Source organism: Myxocyprinus asiaticus, chromosome 17 (genome assembly GCF_019703515.2).
Source record: "Myxocyprinus asiaticus isolate MX2 ecotype Aquarium Trade chromosome 17, UBuf_Myxa_2, whole genome shotgun sequence".
Taxonomy (NCBI): Eukaryota; Metazoa; Chordata; class Actinopteri; order Cypriniformes; family Catostomidae; genus Myxocyprinus; species Myxocyprinus asiaticus.
This window is the reverse complement of record NC_059360.1, coordinates 44,817,681-44,838,506: the sequence shown is the minus strand read 5'-3', so window position 1 is coordinate 44,838,506 and position 20,826 is coordinate 44,817,681. Positions and strand designations below refer to the sequence as shown.

The 20,826-nt window shown below is 37.0% G+C and overlaps 1 protein-coding gene across 8 annotated transcripts in view; it reads right to left on the bottom strand.

Annotated features, from left to right (window-relative positions):
* The window catches only part of LOC127454806 (nesprin-1-like), a 186,190-nt gene that overhangs the window by 118,377 nt on the left and 46,987 nt on the right, over positions 1-20,826 (bottom strand). For all 8 annotated transcript variants that reach the window (XM_051722237.1, XM_051722230.1, XM_051722233.1 and 5 more), the window contains exons 20-46: positions 20,184-20,342; positions 19,853-20,017; positions 19,558-19,692; positions 17,001-17,159; positions 16,704-16,912; positions 16,506-16,614; positions 16,259-16,423; positions 14,241-14,408; positions 13,970-14,146; positions 13,371-13,511; positions 11,715-11,875; positions 11,438-11,588; positions 10,513-10,740; positions 10,243-10,341; positions 9,965-10,152; positions 9,713-9,836; positions 8,650-8,816; positions 8,382-8,535; positions 7,543-8,168; positions 6,724-6,903; positions 5,935-6,085; positions 5,581-5,739; positions 5,298-5,480; positions 3,491-3,592; positions 3,161-3,364; positions 904-1,111; positions 671-783 (exon numbers count right to left, since the gene is read on the bottom strand). In XM_051722237.1, coding sequence (XP_051578197.1) covers positions 671-783; positions 904-1,111; positions 3,161-3,364; positions 3,491-3,592; positions 5,298-5,480; positions 5,581-5,739; positions 5,935-6,085; positions 6,724-6,903; positions 7,543-8,168; positions 8,382-8,535; positions 8,650-8,816; positions 9,713-9,836; positions 9,965-10,152; positions 10,243-10,341; positions 10,513-10,740; positions 11,438-11,588; positions 11,715-11,875; positions 13,371-13,511; positions 13,970-14,146; positions 14,241-14,408; positions 16,259-16,423; positions 16,506-16,614; positions 16,704-16,912; positions 17,001-17,159; positions 19,558-19,692; positions 19,853-20,017; positions 20,184-20,342 — 4,785 coding nt within the window. The remainder of the gene's footprint in view (positions 1-670; positions 784-903; positions 1,112-3,160; positions 3,365-3,490; positions 3,593-5,297; positions 5,481-5,580; positions 5,740-5,934; positions 6,086-6,723; positions 6,904-7,542; positions 8,169-8,381; positions 8,536-8,649; positions 8,817-9,712; positions 9,837-9,964; positions 10,153-10,242; positions 10,342-10,512; positions 10,741-11,437; positions 11,589-11,714; positions 11,876-13,370; positions 13,512-13,969; positions 14,147-14,240; positions 14,409-16,258; positions 16,424-16,505; positions 16,615-16,703; positions 16,913-17,000; positions 17,160-19,557; positions 19,693-19,852; positions 20,018-20,183; positions 20,343-20,826) is intronic.

Here is a 20,826-nt window from a genome sequence, read left to right as displayed (position 1 = left end):
CAGCACATCACGAGCACAGTACATGTTATGTGTGTTCCAACAGAACAGCACTCATTCAGATTTAAGAGCATTTTTAATAAAATGCACGAGTCATATGGATTACTGTAAAGCTGCTTTTAAGGTTATTTTATGTCAATTTTTGAGCTTGACGTTGACGGTAATGACTGCATTTGAATGATGCTGCATCCAGCGGTCCAAGATGACATAAACAAACAAAAAAATTACTGAATGCACCTTTAAGTGAACTAAAAAAACACTAATAACCTAATGTGGTGGCAGATTTTTTTATTGCAGTTTTTTTTTTTTCTCCCCTTTTCTCCCCAAATTGGAATGCCCAATTCCCAATGCACTCTATGTCCTCATGGTGGCGTAGTGACTCGCCTCAACCCGGGTGGCGGAGGATGAATCTCAGTTGCCTCCGCGACTAAGACAGTCAATCCGTGCATCTTATCACGTGGCTTGTTGAGCATGTTACCTCGGAGACCTAGCGCGTGTGGAGGCTCACACTATTCTCTGCGGCATCCACGCACAACTCACCACGCGCTCTACCGAGAGCGAGAACCACATTACAGCGACTACGGGGAGGTTAACCCAACGTGACTCTACCCACCCTAGCAACCGGGCCAAAGTAATATAACTTAAAACTACGATGTTATGAAAGAGGATATACCTTTAGTTTTTGTAATTTGCGTTCTACTACACTCATGTCACCAGAATGATTAGAGCATTCTCTCACGATATCTTTCTGTCCAGAGAGCCATGTATGAAACTCCTTTACAAGATCTGAAAAGACATGAAGACAAAGATGGTTAAACTTATGTGTCAACTGTCACTCAATATGTTGTGCATAAATCAAAGTAAAGTGTAAGTTCTATAAAGAAATGTGTGATACTGAGTTCTGACCATTGAAGTGTTGCTGGAGGCCGTGCTGCATGGATGCAAGCTTTTTAACACAGAGCTGATTGACTGTTTCATATTTCTTGATGAGATCAGTCAGAGATGAACCCAGACCAGCAAGTTCCTCTGATGGGTATTTTCTGCAGAGTGTGTTCAGACTTTCCCGGGCTGAGTCAATACTTGTCTGCTGGTTCTGGAGTTCTTTCTGGATCTCCTAAAAACATAGAGAAAAACAGAGAGAGTAGATGGGGTGGTATGATTAGGAAATGACCCAGATTTGAAGTCGGGTTGCCTACACAAAAGTGGCACCATGCAATGCCAGCCCACATATCGCACATAATTGTTTGTTTAAAGGGGCTATATTCAACACTTTTGTAGCAGTTTAATATTTTCTTCCCTTCTCGTCCACTTAAAATGTTAGTCAAGTTTTCTTGCAACAAATACAGTTGTAATTACATTTTACATGGACAATTTTTTTAGAATTATTTATTTATTTTTATCCCCTTTTCTCCCCAATTTGGCATGCCCAATTCCCACTGCTTACTAGGTCCTCGTGGTGTCACGGTTACTCACCTCAATCCAGGTGGCGGAGGACAAGTCACAGTTGTCTCCTCTTCTGAGACAGTCAGCCCACGCATCTTGTCACGTGGCTCGCTGTGTATGAAATCGCGGAGACTCATAGCATGTCATAGGCTCATGCTATTCTCCGCAATCCACACACAACTTACCACGTGCCCCATTGAGAGCGGGAACCACTAATCACAACCATGAGGAGGTTACCCCATGTGACTCTACCCTCCCTAGCAACCAGGCCAATTTGGTTGCTAAGGAGACCTGGCTGGAGTCACTCAGCACACCCTGGATTCTAACTCATGACTCCAGGGGTGGTGGTCAGCGTCTTTACTCACTGAGCTATCCAGGCCCCCTAATTTTTTAGAATTAAACAAGCTGAATTTTTTACTGCTGTACCTTTAAGGCTACTACATGTAAATGAGCTCTGTTATGATTATCTAACTTCTGCGTACCTGTGTAGTTCACATCATTATTCATAAGGCAAGCCAAGTTGCTGAATACTGAATAATTATTATTATTGTATTATCGTTGATATGTAAATGTGGGTGGTCACATGTTAATAAGCTCATGGTTGTGAAGTCCTAACCATGAGGATTTCTGACAATCAACAATATTTAGAGCTTAGTTTCCATAAATGTTCTGGACAGTCTGGGTAGGGAGCTTTGCCAAAGACTGTTTAGCCCAAGACAGAGCACTTGTATTAAAATGTATGGGAGAAATTGGAACTGCCAATATGGCCGACGTAGAAAAAGAAGTCCTGCCTTACAGGTAAAAGAACCAATCACCTTTTAGAGTCAACTCGAGAACGCGCATTCCCATTAGCTGGCCAGCCTGAAAAATAGATCTGAGCTAAAGAAGCACAATTTATAATACAATTTTTGTCAGACTTTACTGCTGATTTGAAATATGTTCTTTGATCATAATCTTGACCAACCGTTTTGGAGATTTCAGTCTTTTCCCATTCAAGTACGTAGAAGCTGTACTTTTATGCCACTTGTATCCATAGAAAATAGCTGCCCGGGAGCGTTCCAAAGATGGCCACTGAGTAGACTGACTTGCCTTACAAAGGACTTTGGCTTTGCATTGTGAACAGTAAAGTATTGTATGTGTACATAGGACAGTACATTGAACTCCTTTTGTAAAAGAGCAAGAAAAGTCTTGTTTTTCATGATATGACCCGTTTTTTTGGTGGGGGGGGGGGGTTTCCCCTTTTCTCCCAATTTGGAATGCCCAATTCCCCAATGCGCTCTAAGTCCTCGTGGTCGCATAGTGATTCGCCTCAGTCCGGGTGGCGGAGGACGAATACCAGTTGCCTCAGCGTCTGAGACAGTCAACCCGCGCATCTTATCACGTGGCTTGTTGAGCGCGTTGCCATGGAGACATAGCGCATGTGGAGGCTTCACGCCATCCACCGCGGCAACCACGCTCAATTTACCATGCGCCCCACCAAGAACGAACCACATTATAGTGACCACGAGGAGGTTACCCCATGTGACTCTACCCTCCCTAGCAACCGGGCCAATTTGGTTGCTTAGGAGACCTGGCTGGAGTCACTCAGCACGCCCTGGGATTCGAACTAGCGAACTCCAGGGGTGGTAGCCAGCGTATTTTACCACTGAGCTACCCAGGCCCCCTCATGATATGACCCCTTAAAATTAAAGACACCACACTCTCTAAGATCTATTTATACCTTCACTCTACAGATTTCTTCTGGAGCTGTTCCACAGGGTGAATCCAGCAAAGATCTCTCCACATTCTTAAACCACTCAGACATTTGAGAGAGAAAGTCCTCAAGCTGTTTCTTCTGAGAGCAGAAATCTTGAAGGTTGCTCTTGGCTTGATCACATAACTCTTCAATGTTACCAATCTTCCTTCTGAGGTCCGTCTCCATGACCTGTAACAATTTCAAAAGTTTGCAGATGGCATACAGATTATGCAACCAATTGACAAATCAAAGAGCTGAACAATAAATAGAAGATCATCTCTGGTTTTAAGAAAATCTGAAAACGCTCAGCCATACCTGTAGTTTAGTAGGGGTGTCCTGGCCACCACCAAGTTGTTTCAGCTCTGATACTTTCTCTTGTAGAGCATCTATCCTCTTTTCTTTCAGCCTGACATCCACCTTCACAGAAAAAGAAGAAAAATCTACATTAGACATCTAGGTACTCTGTTCTGATAACATTAAATTACTAAAGTGATAGATTTAATGCCCAGGTACATTTCACCCCAAAATGAAAATAAATTATTTTCATGACAATTAAGCACATTTCCCCCCTAAATTCTTTTCACCGTATTGCATCCAGATATTTAACTTTAAGTATGTTTGTAATTCCTGTTATTCTCTGGGATTATTCTCATTGCAGTTATACAGTAATTTTTACTGTATTACAGAAATAAATATTGTAATGCTTTTTATTGAAATCAACAAAAGATAAAAGCAGAACAACAAATATTCTCAAATTTAAATAATGTATCCTTTTTTTTTTTTGCTGCATTGCATTGCATTGCAGTAAAGAAAATTGGGGGTAAAATGTGCTTAACTGTCATGAACAATGCATAAAAATCTTAATGGTCCTAAAAATAGGCTTTTTTTTTTTAAACGTAAAATGTAATTATTTCTTTCTTTTGATTTTGGGATGAAATATGACCCAACAGATTTCATTAGATACACCCATTAACCTCTTCAACTCTGGAGCATTTTTGGGCTGCTGCCTGCAATTTTTCACAATCAAATTTAAAAGCTCACCATTTACAAATACTGTGGACTAATTGCCAAAAATTGGTCTAATTTTTTTCAGAATCCCCCCAAATTAAAAAAAAAAGAGACTCCAATTATTCATAAATAATACTGTATATGTTTACAATCTTATGATGAATAGAATTAGTTTTTAATGTCCTAAAAACAATAAATGGTTCTGTTCACTCTATCTCCCTCCAAAAAGTCTTATTTTATTCCACTAGATGGCAGCAAGTACTAGAAAAAAGATTTTTTCCTCTATCACCTTCTGTCATAAAATGGCAATCTGAAATGTAGGTGGCGCTCTAACGCATTTTAGCCCTCACAGATGTGATTGTCCATAGACATTCAGTCTTATTTTCAGTTCATGCACCACCCCCGTTGTTTCATCGAATATCTCGGCCTCTGAGTGGACTAGAAGCTCAATCTAGGTGTCATTAGAAAGCTGAGATCCTCCCCTGATGTATAACATTTTATATATATTTTTACAGCATATTTTGTTCTGGACATCTAAGATATAACATTGGATTATTCACACAAGCAAGCTCACAGACAAGTACAAAATGGCTAATTTTTTTTAGAAGGTGCACTCATGTTATTTAAAGTGGCTTATAATCAGATTTATATTCACAGATTTTATTCACGCAGTTTATCGATACTGAGAATTACTGTAATGGCTCTAGAAAATTGATACCACAAAATTCATACACATTCGATCTTTTTATGTGATGACAACATCATGCAGGCTGCCTGTTGAGTGCCATGGGTCAAAACTGCAGTTGTTAATATTATGCCGATTATTTATTTTCTTGCGGGCCCGTGGGTGGTTAAAGGGTTTAAGACTTTTATATTCATAGTAATATTTGTACCACATAACCACTAGGTGGCGCTGATTTGCGACGCAAATGTTTCAGGCCTTATTTTGTTCTTTTATTTAGAAGTAATTGTTATCTCTGAAAACGATACCCCATATGCCTGACAAATGTTATCGGAGACTTGAACATTTTAAGGGTAAACTTTTTTCGTGACATAGCTCCCCTTTTTAGACCCACCAGTGGGACAGCAGAGTTTAAGACAATTTGGAACATGCCTTGACTTCAGAGAGTTTGCTTTCTGTTTTTTGGCTGTCGTTGAAGTTATTAAGTCCATCTGTAAGGTCCACAATGGAGCTGTTGGACCAGCTTTCAATCTCAGCGCTGATTTCATAGATGTCTTCCCACAAAGCAGAGCTCCGACTGAGACTTTCCAGATTGCCCTCGATTTTCTCTGACACCTACGTGTTGATAGGAAGCAGACTGGCTGTTAGTTAGTGACGATACAAGATTTTGATGTGATGATATGAGACTCAACAATTGGCCTTCTGACAAACTCACATCCAGCCATTGGTCCACGGTGGCATCCATTTCTGTTTTCACAATCTGGGCGTCACAATCAGGTATTCTGTTTAATTCACTTAGTAGCTTCTTGCCTTTGCTAGAGAATTTCTCGAGCACATCCTGGTTAGTGGACATCTCGGCTTTAACAGCTTCATGCTACAGAAAGGAAGAACATCAGAACTAAATCAGACCTAACCCTAACCCTAATTCAATCTGAAAATATATGAAGAGTTTTTTAGACAGACTTCCAAAAAGGAGTGACCAAAGATATAAAATGTTATCTTAGGTGGCAAGGGTTAACTTTTGGTGGGAAGACAATTTGTATTCTCCCCATTGACGGTCAGTATTTACCTTTAACAGCGATCTCCGGGTGTCCTCTTGGTCTTTTACAACAGCTTTAATGTCAGCTATAGCATCAGCACTTTCCAATATTGTGTTTATTGAAGACTTCAGACTTTGATAGTCTTTCATGAGTTCTACCAAAGCACTGCTCTGCTCTTGCCTGGAACACAATCATGCAATATCGTCAGCTATACATTAAAAACAGATTTCAATGTGCCAAGCACCTTTGCATATTTTACACCTAACCCTAACCGTAAATATGGAAAATAATAGCTAAAATCTATGATATATGTTCAAACAGTGGTTCTCTAATGTTTCACCACAAGTACTATGTCTGATCAAATCATACAATCCAAACACTCCCCAGTCACCATCTCACAAAAGTCATGGAATAAATCTTCATGACTGATTTGAATTATTAAAAAAAAATTATTTGTACATTTAATTTAATTCAGACAGTTAAGTTGCAAACACATTAAAGATGCAAATAGATATAAATAGAAATCAGATATAAAATAAAAGGATTTTTAAACGTTTAATATTTTTAGTATTTTAAATATTTAATATCAGTATTTAATATTTTAATAATTATTTTATAACATTTTAATACTTGCTTATTGTTTTGATTTAACTAGTATTTAATATTGTTTAGCATTTTACAATTAAAACTTGGGTGCACTACCACCATTTTAATTCAATGTGCAAGAACAATTTCTTTACTCTTTACTATTTAATTTACTTTCACTTTTTATTCTTCTTTATTATTATTTTTCCAACAGCCTGCTCCTGGAGACCCACCTTTCAGTGATGAGTCTTTTTGTGTCTTCCCAGGTGGTTTGAAGCAGGTTTATCTCTCTCAATACTTCACTACCCAGCTCTGCATCTCTCTGTGCCAGCTGTTGACCTTTATCTCTGAGCCACTGTTCTTCATGCTGGTGGGACTGAAGCTCATCCTCCAACTGATTGAAAAACCGAAGTCTACAAACATCAAAAAGAGGCCATATGATATAATATGATACTGAAACATTTGGATTGATTATGGTTTTTATTATCATAGTTTTGGTTTTCAGGTATAATTACTACAGTTCACTATGAATATCATGTTTAAAATATGGTTACTGTAGTAAAACCATACTGCTTCAGAAGACATTGATTTAACCACTGGAGCCTTTATGTGCTTTTTTGAGCTTCAAAGTTTTGGACCCTGTTGACTTGCATTGTATGGACCTACAGAACTGAGATATTCTACTAAAAATCTTTGTTTGTCTTCAGCAGAAGAAAGAAAGTCATACACATCTGGCATGGCATATGGGTGAGTAAATTATGAGAACTTTCATTTTTGGGTGGACTATTATATTAACTGTCATAAGGAATGGATAAATCTATTGTGAGGGAACCCAAAATAATTGCAAGGGAATTGCGAGAAACTTTTTTAGAAAATAATTTTCCTTCCCTGTCCAAATATCACCAAACAAACACTTTAGCAAAACTAAAACATCAGTGCATTTCGTCATACTTTTTGAGCAAGCTAAAAGACGGTTCGCCTAGTAAGTATGAATTAGCTTTAAGTTGGTCTTTTCAGCAGGGAACATATTGAAATAACAGTGCAATCTATACCTCTGCTGTAGAGTAAGAACATTGGGCTCTTTCAGGCCCTGTTGATCAGCCTTCTCCTCAATGTCCTCCACCGTTTTGAGCAGCTGCTCTTTGCGTTGTCTGAATGAGCTCCAGAGAGCACCCAAAGCTTCCGCCTCACTCTGCTTCGAGCCCAGCAAGTTCCTCACGGCATCGAGCTCCACACTCAACGAATCAGCCATTGAGCGGCAGGAGGCGCGAGCTTCTTTCCCGTTGATCAGGTGGAGGTGAGCTTTACAGAGGCTGCCGTCCAGGTTCACGGCGAGCATCTCAAGGCGACTGATGTCTGGAACGATGGCTTCCAGATCTCGCTGCAGCTCATCCACCCGGCTCTTGTCCCAGCTCCCAGCGCTCTCCACGGTCTGTCTGAGGCCTTGAAGAACATCAGCCGCCACCCTGTGGGTGTGTAAGAAGGCCTCGAGCTTTTCCAGGCTCTCACCACGTAGTTCAACCAGCTGATGGGCCTCCAGGTACGGCTGCAAGGAGCTCTCCCATCTTCCCTGAAGCTGCTGGACCTCAGCGAGCTCACAAACGTCACATAAGGCCTTAGTTTGCTGCTGAAGACTCTGTCTTTCAACGCTTTGTTTTTGCAGAGCCTCTCTCCTCTCCTGCCACGAATGAAAAGGGGCTGATTGTAAAACAGGACTGCTTTATGCCACAAACACTCTTAAAATAAAGATTCATCAATGGTTCTTTGCAGTTCCTGAAGAACCATTTTAAGAAAATGTTTTGGCTGTATAGCGATCTTGAGTTGACCTATATTATTCATTGGATATTTAACTTTATTTTTGTGTAGTGTCTAAAAGTGGTCAACAATTCACCTTTACATCATTGGAGGAAGGCTGCAGATCAGTGACATCAACATGAGAAAATGAGTGTAAAGAGGAAAGGAGAGATTCTGCCCATTTGAAGAACTTCTGTAGGGCCTGATCAAACTCTTCCACTTGAGTTAGATGATTCTGAAGCACTTGGATTCTGTGACAATGAGACATATATTCATTTAAGTGCTATGTGCTTCATTTAAGACTCGCTGTGTATTACAGGATTAGAGATGTTAAAGAGATTTTGCTTATGCTTCATATGACTGACCTGTGAGGTATAGCTGTGGTCTGACAGCTCCATTTTTTCTTGAGCAGTTCAAGGTCTTCTTTGAGGGTTTTCACCCGTTCGTCTGATGCCGTGGTGTAAAGAGTTGGCGTTTGGGCAACCAGCTTGTTGTAAACTGACTCCAGTGACTGAAGTTCACTCTGTAGATGCTATAAAAAGAACAAATTCATTAAAGCTCAGAATATTGGTTCATATTTGAGTACTAAATATATATATATATTTATTCAAAAAGAATGATTCACTCACAAATCAGAAATCATTTGTGGATTTCTGGACAAGGATTTTTATAAAAATCATTCAAATGCAGTAGACTCGCTAATGAAGCATTCAGATACATTTGTGAACCAGTTCGACTGATTCATTAAAAAACACTTTTCAAAAAGAATCATTCGCTCACAAATCAGACATCATTTGTAGATTTCTTGATAAGGATTTTATAAAAAGCATTCAAATGCACTAGATTCGCTAATGAAGCATTAAGATCGATTTGTGAACCATAAATATATATATATATTATATTAAAAAATAATGATTCACTCACAAATTAGATATTGTTGTGGATTACTGGATAAGGATTTTCATAAAAATCATTCAAATGCAGTAGATTCACTAATGAAGCATTCAGATCAATTTGTGAACCAATTCCACTGATTCATTAAGAAATAATTCAAAAAGAATGATTCACTCAAAAATCAGACATCATTTGCGGATTACTGGATAAGGATTTTATAAACATCTTTCACATGCAGTAGATTTGCAAATGAAGTATTCCGATCAATTTGTGAAGCAGTTCCACTGATTCATTGAAAAAAGATGATTCAAAAAGAATTATTCACTCACAAATCAGACATTTCTTTGGCTAGCGAGCAAGTTTTACTAAACCAAAGAACAATATTTAACCTATGAAATATTTTAGGGCAGAGCTTAATGAATGTACAGTATATTTCATGACTTTAAAGATTTTATTAATTTCCATTATATTTCTATGCCTGGAAAACACAATTTTAAACACAATGTCCATGACCATGGGAACCCTGTTAATTACTTTCAGTTCCAGCAGTTCTCCATCAAGCTTTAGTTTGTCGACAGGGAGGAACTGAGTATCAGAGCTGGATACAGATTCACATCGCTCCAGGCAAGACTTCAGGGCAGACCGATCCTTTTCGTATCTAAAAAAAAATACAAACTTTGAGCAAGAGATTCTAATAAAAATCTACTTTTAAAAAAGGATTAAGGTCTAATGGAAGGACTTGAAAGATGAATGCCTTAGGTGCACCAACAGTGCAAATAAACATACTTTTGCCAAAGTGACAGAAGGCTCTCCATTTGGCTTTGTTTCTCTTTGGCCAGCTTTAAACTCTGCTCGTAAGTTTGCTGTAGGGCCGCTACGCCTCTCTCTGCCTTCTCTCTCTCACTGAGCCGGCGGGATCCAGCATACAGAGACAGCAGGGTGGCCTTCAGCTTCTCCAGGGATTGGAAAACATCCTGGAAACCAATCATATTGTCAGACTGAATTCATGGAAATAAATGGCCAATGTTGTCAATGCAAATGCACTGTAATTGCAGGTATCATACCATGTGATCCTGTAGAGTTTTGTAGGTCTCAGATGAAGACACACAGGAAGTGACGGGGCTGTCTAGTTTCCTCTGGATGTTTTCAACCTCTGATTGGACCTAGACAGAAAGAGCTTATAAAGTCACTGGACAACATACAAAAGTTAATTTGCTCACAGTTTCTCCAGCACCAGCATCACCAAATGGAAATGCAAAAGAAGAAAACATCTAGGGGGAAAATTCACCTTTAACACCCATTTAAACTGCAATAAAGCCCAACTGAAAGCATACCTGTTTAAGATTTGCATTAAACTTCATCTGGTGAGAGGAGCTTTCTTCCAACTGTCCATTCAAGTGTTCCACACTCTCCTTAAGCTCCTCCCAGTACCTGCCAATCTGAGTCAGGCGAGCTTTGATTCGTGCAGACTCGCCAGAGGACATGAACTGGACCAGTCCTTGAGACTTCTCCTCCAGTTTGGAAAGGACCTCTGCTCTCTCCTGAAGACCATCACTGATAATCTAACCATGAATGCAGAATATAAGGGATGAAAACACTGCAGTGTCAGTGTCAGTCTATAGGAATTGAATTACTATTCAAATAATTAATCTTATAAAGAACTAAAAAGTTAAATTTAACATTTTCAGTTGTTGTGAATATGGAGAACCAAACATAAAAAAATTAAATAAAAAATAAGCTAATAAATAACTGCATAATTTACAACATTTAAAAAATAAATGAATACATATATAAATTAATTAGAAATATAAAATATATAATTTTTTATTATAAATATAAAAGATATTAATGATTTAAAATATAATATTTAGATGTAAAATATTGATATATTTATAATGAGGTATAAAGGCATTTACAGATACAGAAATAAATCTAGTCATTAATATATGACAAATAACATAATGATGGTGAACATAATTTTTTTTGAATATATAAAAATCATAAATATATACATATAAAATATATATAAATATTTAATATTAAACATTTAAATAAATATAAAAAATATTATAAATAAATGCAACCATTACATAAAAGTTAAAATAGTTTAATAAATAACACAATTATTGTAAATATATAAAATGTAAAAAAAAGTACTTAGCAGATTGGAGAGCAAATTTCCAAAGACACCTTACTAATTTCTTTAATTATTCATGTGTTTATTTTATATACAGTTTATCAATAAGGACGAAATGGCACCTTTACAGTACAGATCTGCTGGTCCAGAGGTGCGCTGGAGCTTTTCAGAGCATCAAGTTCTCTTTCTCTCTCTGTTATCCATGTAGAAAATGTTTCAAACTCACTCCCGAACGAGTCCCACTGATGTTTCATCCCCTCTAATGTCTTCACACTGAAAGATCGGGTAGTAATGAAAACATGGCCTTGCGGTTTCATTACAGTATTCATTCAGATTACTCTTAATTCATCAGTCTTAATACTCTTAATGTCAAATCTATAATAAAGTGTTGTGTATTACTCTCTCTCGAGGCCAGCTTCAACTTTGTCCACTTGTTCACTCAGAGCTCGGGCTTGATCCTGCAGGAGACACTGATTTTTGGGGCCCAGCTGGATGTCTGCAGCCCTCTTCAGAAGAGTGTTTACCTGTTTGGACTCTGATTTACACTGTTTCACCAGTTCCTATAGGATTAGAAGCAGCAGATGAAGTGGGGTACATGGAGAAAATAAAAATATATTGACAATGCAAATAGCCCACAAATGGGAGTGGGTTACAGTAAAAAATGTTATCACAGTTAAGAGGTGTTGGTAGGCACCCCCTTAACCATAGTAAAATCACTGAAACACATATCCTCGAATGGATAGTAAAATAGTGCAAAAGTAATACGATAAAGACATTAAAATATGTTTTAATCCCTTAAACTCTTTGGACCCAAAGGGGCTGCTATATCGAGAAAAACGTTTATGCTTAAAATGTTAAAGTCCCCGTATACATAAGTATCATTTGAAAGCACTTTTGCATTTATGATACATAAAAATAACAAAATAAGACCTGAAAATATCTGTTTCAAATTAGCTCCCCCTTGAGGTTATGGGACAGAAATATTAATATGAATATAAAGGTTTTCCACATAGCACTTAAATGGACGAGTTATACATCAATGCTCAATCTCATTCTCAGGATTGCAACTATACAGTTTATTTTGTTGCCCTTATACTACAATTTGAAAGATTTTCATAGAATCACAAAGTGAAATATGATTTCTGTAATTAATCAAATACAAGCATCTCATTTATGCACCGATAACTAATGCTGTAAGCCCCAAATAGCTAAAAACTTTATATCTGCTCTTACCTTAGGCAGTTTTCTAAATAAATGAGCCATTTTTTACTTGTCTGTGAGCTTGCCTGTGTGAATAATCCAATGTTATATCTTAGATGTCCAGAACAAAATATGCCATCCAGCAGGAAAAGCATGCTAAACAAATCATCAGAAAAATATGTTTTCGACTATTGATGATAAAATTAAATGATAAAATGTTATACATCATCGCAAAAGGGATCTAATGACACCTAGATTGAGCTTCTAGTCCACTCAGAGGCCGGGATATTCCATGAAACAATGGGGGTGGTGCATGAACTGAAAATTAGACTGAATGTCTATGGACAAGCACATCTGTGAGGGCTAAAATGCGTTAGAGCGCCACCTACATTTCAGATCTCTATATTGTGATGGAATGTGATTTGCAATCAGTCCACAGTATTCGTAAATGGTGAGCTTTTAAATTTGAGTGTGAAAAATTGCAGGCAGCAGCCCAAAAATGCACTAGAGTTTAAGCGGTCAATATACAGCATATTTTATAGACAATTAAATATATTCTGGAATGTGATACCATTCTTTAGCCTATCTGTAGGGTGCTTACCGTTGCCTAGCAAAAGTAGCAACTTGGCACATTAATATGGAATTCAATTGGTGTAGTTATTTAACCACAGCTTCAAAAAATCCAGTTGGATGGCTCAACCAATCAGATTTCAAAGCCAGAGCTATCCGTTTTATAATGGTGATTTTGGATGTAAAACCTCTTAGTGTATCTTCAGTTTTAGATTGAAGAGGCTCATGTTTAATTAAAAGGTGATTCATTTCATTCAGCTCCTGGAGATAAAGTGTTGATCTCACCTTGGTCTGCTCCAGCTCTGTGGTTAGACTCTCTGGACTGCTGAAATTCATCTCTTTCTCCGTGACCGATCGCACTTTACCCACAAACTCCCTCACTGCTGCCTGCTGACTGTCAAACTCTTGCCAAGCAGCTAAAGTCACCTGACAACACATGGAGCCATTTACAACACGGATGAGAACAACTCACTCTAATATACCTTTATTACTAAATATTCATCTTCATCCCAAATTACACACAAACACAATTTTCAAGCATGACATTTAACTAAAAGAAGTGTGTTTGTTAGGTTTTAAATGATGAAACAACAGATATACTGTTCAAAATGACAAAAGTATTTGGACACTTTCTGGTTATCAAACATTAGTGGAACATTTCCATAGTTAATGAGCTGAATTACACCTGTGGTTACTCACCTAGGACACCTGTGTGAACTTGTCGATTAAAAGGCATTGCAAAATGGCTAAGAAAAACTCTATTTGTTACAGATGCCACTTGATTTGGTATTTAATTATCTAATGCGATGTCCTTCATACATTTTAAGTTTGACACTTGGGGCCACTTTATTGTACATAAGCTACATCATATTGTCCTTCCTTACCTCCAGGTTCTGTTCCTGTGATTCAATACTTTGATCCATTTTGTTCAGGGTGGTCTCCAGTTTCACCAGATCTTCCAGTAAGCTCTCCTCCAGACCTTCTTCTATCTGCAGCTGCTGTCCTCGGATTATCTGCTCTTGCATTTCCTTCCTCTTCAACTGGAGACGCTTCAGTTGTTGCTGTACAGGACAGCACATTGAATTGCATTGAGCAATTTAAAAATAATTGATAGATTAAAATATGATATTTGCCTTTGAATAACAGAATTGCAACCTGATGTAGCAGCAGCAGTTGTTGTGCTTCTCTAACAGACTCAGAGTCCAGCATCTTGTTGATGTCTGTCTGCAACTCCTGTTGCCCCTGAGTCAACTCCTCAAGTGTGGTTTTCACCTCCTCTCTGAACTGAACACAGTCACCCACAGCCAGCACCACTTTCTCTGACTACATCATCACAACACACACACACAAACACACAATTGCTAAATAATTAATACTTTAAATCACAAAAAACACTTGTTCATGTCCACACTATTCTATTTGTTTTTTCTATCACCTATCATCTAATGTCATCGTTTACCAAAGTATGCGGTACCAGAAAGCAGAAAGCAGAAAGCAGATGTAGTCATTCAAAAGTCTCAAAGGTTTTTGGTGGAGAAAAAACGTAAACGTAGCGAAATCAATGCGTTTTCAAACTGGCTTTTAAATTACAGGCTACCAGCTGCTGTATTTTTACAGTGATTTAACTTAATAGTACTACAGTTTTAAAATTAAATGATGGATGTATTTTTGGACTTTCTAAAATTTATATTTTTACATTATTATTTTATTTATATGAATCTCTAGTTTTAACATTATTTGTACTTCAAACCTTTGTTTTGTTGGATGAAAACAAATCTTCATTCTATGTGGCCTACATTTGCCTTTCGACCATTAAAAATGTGGAAAATATAAAAATCTTCAGATGGAGTCACACTGAGAGCCCCATATCTCTGGCATTTAACCATTTAGGCCCTTAAAGGAATAGTTCACTCAAAAATGTAAATTCTCTGATCATTTACTCACCTTAATGCCATCACATTAATGCCATATATGACTTTCTTTCTTCTGATGAACAAAAACGTAGATTTTTAGAAGAATATCTCAGCTCTGTTGGTCCATACAATGCAAGTAAATGGTGGCCAGAACTTTGAAGATCCAAAAAGCACATAAAGGCAGCGTTTAAATAATCCATATGACTTCAGTGGTTAAATCCATATCTTCAGAAGAGATATGATACGTTTGGGTAAGAAACAGATACATTTTTAAATCCTTTTTTACTATAAATTCTCCTCCCTGCCCAGTAGGTGGCGATATGCATGAAGAATGCGAATCGGCAAAAACAAAAGAAGAATGTAAAAATGAAAGTGAAAGTGGACATTTATAGTAAAAAAGGACTTAAATATTGATCTGTTTCTCACCCACACCTATCATATCGCTTCTGAAGACATGGATTAAAGAGTCGTATGGATTACTTTTATGTTGCCTTTATGTGCTTTTTTGCACTTCAAAGTTTTGGCCACCATTCACTTGCATTGTATGGACCTACAGAGCTGAGATATTCTTCTAAAAATCTATTTTTGTGTTCAGCATGAGAAAAAAAGTCATACACATCTGGGATGGCATGAAGGTGAGTAAATGATGAGAGAATTTTCATTTTTGGGTGAACTATTCATTTAAGTGTAAAGACACCAAATGGGATGTTTGCTCTGAACCTGAATCTAAAAGGATATTAATATATCTTTAATACTTCTATTAATACTTTAATAGTTATAGGCACTTCAAATATGGAAAAACAATACAAAAAAGTGTTTTTTGTATTTTTGGACTCACACCATTGGCATAAAATGCAGTCAACTGATTTTATTAATTTATGAATCTATCTCTGTTTAAAAATGAAATAATGATGCTACCACCATTCTAAAGTACTTTTTTTTTTAGCATTGGCATTTTATGTTTTGGCTTTGACAATCATTTATTTATTCATTTGACCAGTAAAAATATTATTAATATATATATTTAAAAAAATATATATATATATATATATATATATATATATATATATATATATATATATATATATATATATATATATTTTACAGTGCCAAAAACCAGAGATGATTAATTTAAGATGGATTTTGTGATGGTAAAATGTACAAAACTACAGTAATCCATATTTATCAGATCTACTGAGGGACTACCCTACCTCAAATATTAGCTTTTCATCTAAAGTTTATACAATCATCATGTCTCACCTCAGAAAGGGACACGAGGAGGCCCTTAAAGTCATTGGAGAGTTTGCTGAGAGCGGCTCCCTGTCGCTGGGCATCGCTCTCTGTGCAAACCTCTATCAGAGCTGCCAAACGAGTCTTCAACCAGCTTAGATTCCCTTCCTGAAGTTCGGAATCGTTCCTCAGACTCTGTCATTCATGAAAGGACAATCAATCAACATATCACACATCTGTCAAATTCAGTTTCTTCCTTTTTGTCTTTATTTCTCACCTCAATGGTCGATTTGACCTGGCCAAACTTGCTGGGGTCTCCGGCTCTGTTTCGTAAAAGTCTGAGTTGACTTTCCTTTGATGTTACCCAGGCAGAGAGTTCAGAAAATCTGAAACACAGAGACAAAAGGAATTCGATATTGTTCTGCAGTGATTTAACCTACTACAGACAGTACAAAGGAGAAGACTAAAGGTTCACCTGGTGTTAAACTCCTTCCATTTGTCAGGGTGCTGCATGAGTTTGTAATGTGTGCTCTCGATCTCCTCTTTGACATCAGCAAACGCTGTTTTGGAGTTTTCCAAAGTCTGGCGAGCCTGTTCGCTCTCCGGAAGCTTCAGACAAAGTTCCTCCATATGCTGCAATCGCTTCTCACAGAGAGCCTGTGGACCCTTTTCCTTAAAAAACATCTGCATAAATATGGTCATTATTAGCCAATTATGGTAATGTCACAGGTTTTACAGTATATTATAGTAAGTTTAGGGCTGTCAGTCTCACCCTGTGCTCTTTGATTAATCTCTCACTACCCATGCTGGGCAGACTGCGGTTCTCTCGAGCCAGTTCAGACTGGCACTCCTGCAGTGAAGTCATCAAACGACTCTTCTCCAGTTCCACCTTCAGATGAAGCAGGTGATATGGAATCTCTGTCTGCACATCCTGTAGAAAACAAGGAGTTTAGCATTATTTGGGCAGTTCTATGCACTGGTGTTTTTTTTTCATATATGATGTTTCTTCATCTTTGGGCATTTTGGGCACTTTTACACAGTACTAACAATGTCCAACAGTGTATGTACATGCATCACAGGAGACTTATTTATTCATTTTTGTCATTTTTCCTCAAAGTCATGAAAATTCCAACTACAGTAACATTTTTAGGATATCTCAAATTCTGTTTTGTGTTTAATAGAATTCTGTGATGGAAATGACGCTGATGGAAATGGAAGGATTTTTAATGTTTTTTAAATAAATCAGCTGACTCCTTAATCTTGCTTGTATCCTAAATACACACAATTAAATAATATTTTCACACTTTTTGCATAATTTTGCAAAATTTTTAGCATGATTGGAAATTATGCCCAATAAAAATATTTCGCTCACAAGTGATATTTACCATGATTTTTCTTTGTTTTCTTCACACATCACTTGTCTCATATTTTATCTCAAGCATGCTCTTCATTGAAACTTTTGTTGACTCGACAAATAAGTACACTAACTTATAAAAAAAAAAAAACTTTATAAAGGTCAAAATTGCTTAGTGTTTGAAAAATGGATAGAAATAATTTTCAAAATAAATACTGAAATTGTTTATGTTTATTTCACCTTTTGTTCAGATTATCATCATTAGAAAAATTCAATCATTTGTATTTTTATGTGGATTTTGATGAAAAGTTTGGGTCTGGGACAAGGCTAAAACAATAAAAATCTACACATGAAAGGCATTTGAAAAGTACCATACATAAAAAAGTTTCAAAGTCAGTTTTAATGAGACCTTCAAATAACAAAAGAAATAAAATCTAACATCTGCGACATGAAAACACCCATATATGAAATCAATTGGCCCAATTTACATTTTTAAAGAGCTAAATATCACGTGATATACCTTGATCCTTTAATATAAAGAAGTTCATACTATGAAAATATACTGTAACTTTAAGAAGTCAAAACTTCCTCCCCAGTCCAAAAAAAATATTTTAGAATTTATTAATACCAAGTTGCAAAAATGGCTCTTTTTGAAATTTCTTGGATTTCTGATGACATATTTATACTTCAATGATGCCTGTTTGCTATTCAGAAACTTGGACCGCCCATGGTCTAAAGAAAATGGAAAACTGTCTCGAAAATCATATTATGAAAGGGTTAAACTCATGTGGCAAAACAACATGGCGCCAAATCACAGCAGAGTTTGTCTTTGGGAGAAATGCCAACAAAACTACATCTGGTAAGAGAATCTAATAAAGTTTTTACATTGAAACCTGTTTGAGTCAAAAGATTCATCCGAATTGCCATTTTTTAAATTGAGCAGTTTGTCACGTAATGCAACGCTGCTAAACACAATGTACACTAATGTGTTCAATTTAGCATGTTTTCCTTAGAAATCCTTTATTTACTGTGCATTATCACATTGAGAATAAATGAGTTCATCCAAAAGCTGAAAAATCAAGCTTTCAGAGCCTTTATATGGAGGATAAAAATAAGGTGCATTTCAAACTGTTCTGAGACCAGTGCAGACAGACAGCACGCTGGAGGTTAAGTCATTCACTAAATAGGGAGCAAGGGAGCATCCTATAGCTCTCTATGCAGCTAAGTAAGTGCATTCACTCCTAAAATCTGACCAAAAGTTCAGTTTCAGGCTGCAGATGATGTTTGGATCACTCAACATGTTGGGCAGACATGTGACAATGATAATCAGTACATAGATTCAGAATTCTATAATGCTATCATTTTATTCTAACGTGGTTGGCAGTGATTGGATGATGCTGGCCATTACTTTAAATCAGAATTAATTATGCTAATTTCTGATGTAATGTCTGTAACATCTCAGAAACATGAATAACCAACACTCCTGGAAACATAATAAACAATTTGATTAAAAAAATCTTCTATAGCTTTGTATTATTTAAAATTTCACAACTTAGTTCCACTGTCCACATATGTTGCCATCAATATTTAGGAAACTATTTGCCCTAGAATTTTTTTTATTTTTTATTATTTGTATGTGTATTAGGTGCTACTAATTACAAATCAAAAAGAGAAATGGAAAATGCACACAGCAGTCACGCTCCAGTCTGAAATTTGTATGTGCATGACTCTTAAGTGCATGTTATTCTACCTCTAAAATGACTAAATATAATATATTAAATATAACCTCATATTTAAATATAAGGTTATATCATCATCCACCCTACATTAGTTCCTGCTAAATATATGTCACATTAAACAAATTAAATGCATTGTGAATGACACTTCACGTTGTCTTTAAGTTGAAGTCCAATAGTAACACAATTCTTCTGAAATGCTAGAGAAAATACTGGGAAAAATGGAAGAGCTCTCTAACCTTCCACTGTTTGTGTAGTTTCCTGACTGTTTCCTGTAGATTCTGCTGTTCCTGTTCTGGCAGAATATCTGTGAGTTCATCACAGGCTTTGAGGAACGCGTTGAGAAATCTCTGATCCAGTTGCCCAAAGAACTCCTGCATGAGCGTCAATAAACACTTTAACACTTTGTTAAATTGAAATTTCTCTACACTCAACCATAAGAACTTATTTCCTTCTGGAAACTGAATGTGTTTTAAACTCTGCTGTTAGCCTATTTGAGCTGCACTAAAAAAGCCTGTTGGGTTCATTTCTCACCGTGTGCTTTTTCAGAAGCTCCTCTGGGTTTCCTCTCTCGGCCATGGAGCTGCGAGCTACTTTCAGAACCTTCTCAAGCTCCACACGAGACTCCTCAAACCTCTTCATCAGGCTGCTGTTCGCCTCTACATGTCTCTTCCACTCCGTGGTCTCCTTTACCATGGCCTTTTCCAGATAAAACATACAACAGTGCACATGTAGTGAGAAAAATAACTAATGAGGTCTCAGCTGTTTCTCCTAGACAGCAGTGACATTACTGGAGATGCTTCTCACATGTGTCTTCTCTAGAGTTCCAGAAAGATCTCAAGAATGTCTCAAATATAGTTCTTACCTGCGAAGAAGCCTGAAGCTCAGTGATTCTCCTCTCTAGCAGTGATGTGTCCAGATGTTTGAGGGTCTTGCTGGTGTCCAAAGATGTCAAAATGGCCTGATGGGTTTTATCAATCACTGACAGACACTTTTTACAGCTCTGCTGATATGTCACCAGCTCCTGTTAATTGTATAAACAAAGAGAGGAAAATACAAAAAGACAGAATTAATGGAAATTACCTACTAAAAACATTCAATGCACAGAGTCTTAAAGTTCACATCTTGTTGAAAGTGACTAAACGACAAAAACTTATGAAATTTTCACAACTGTTGCACCAAAAACTGTTCACACCAAGTTTGATGGCAAATTTGTGTCACTCTCAGAAAAAGTATATATATACATAGTGTCCACCCCATTTTTCAGCCGTATTGGTTCTGGAAGTATTTTTTTCTATTCATTTTTTCCATGGGGACTTTATAAAATCCTTCATAAAAAAGTTCGAAGCCATGAACCAAACCAACCATCTCAAAGGTGAATCACAACATTACAAACTTTGTATTGAAGCAGAATTTGAAAATCGGACAAAGGTGCAAGACGCTGTACTTAACGTCTTTAATGAGGGAATGAACTACAATCCCATGAAGCATTAACACAATCGAATTAA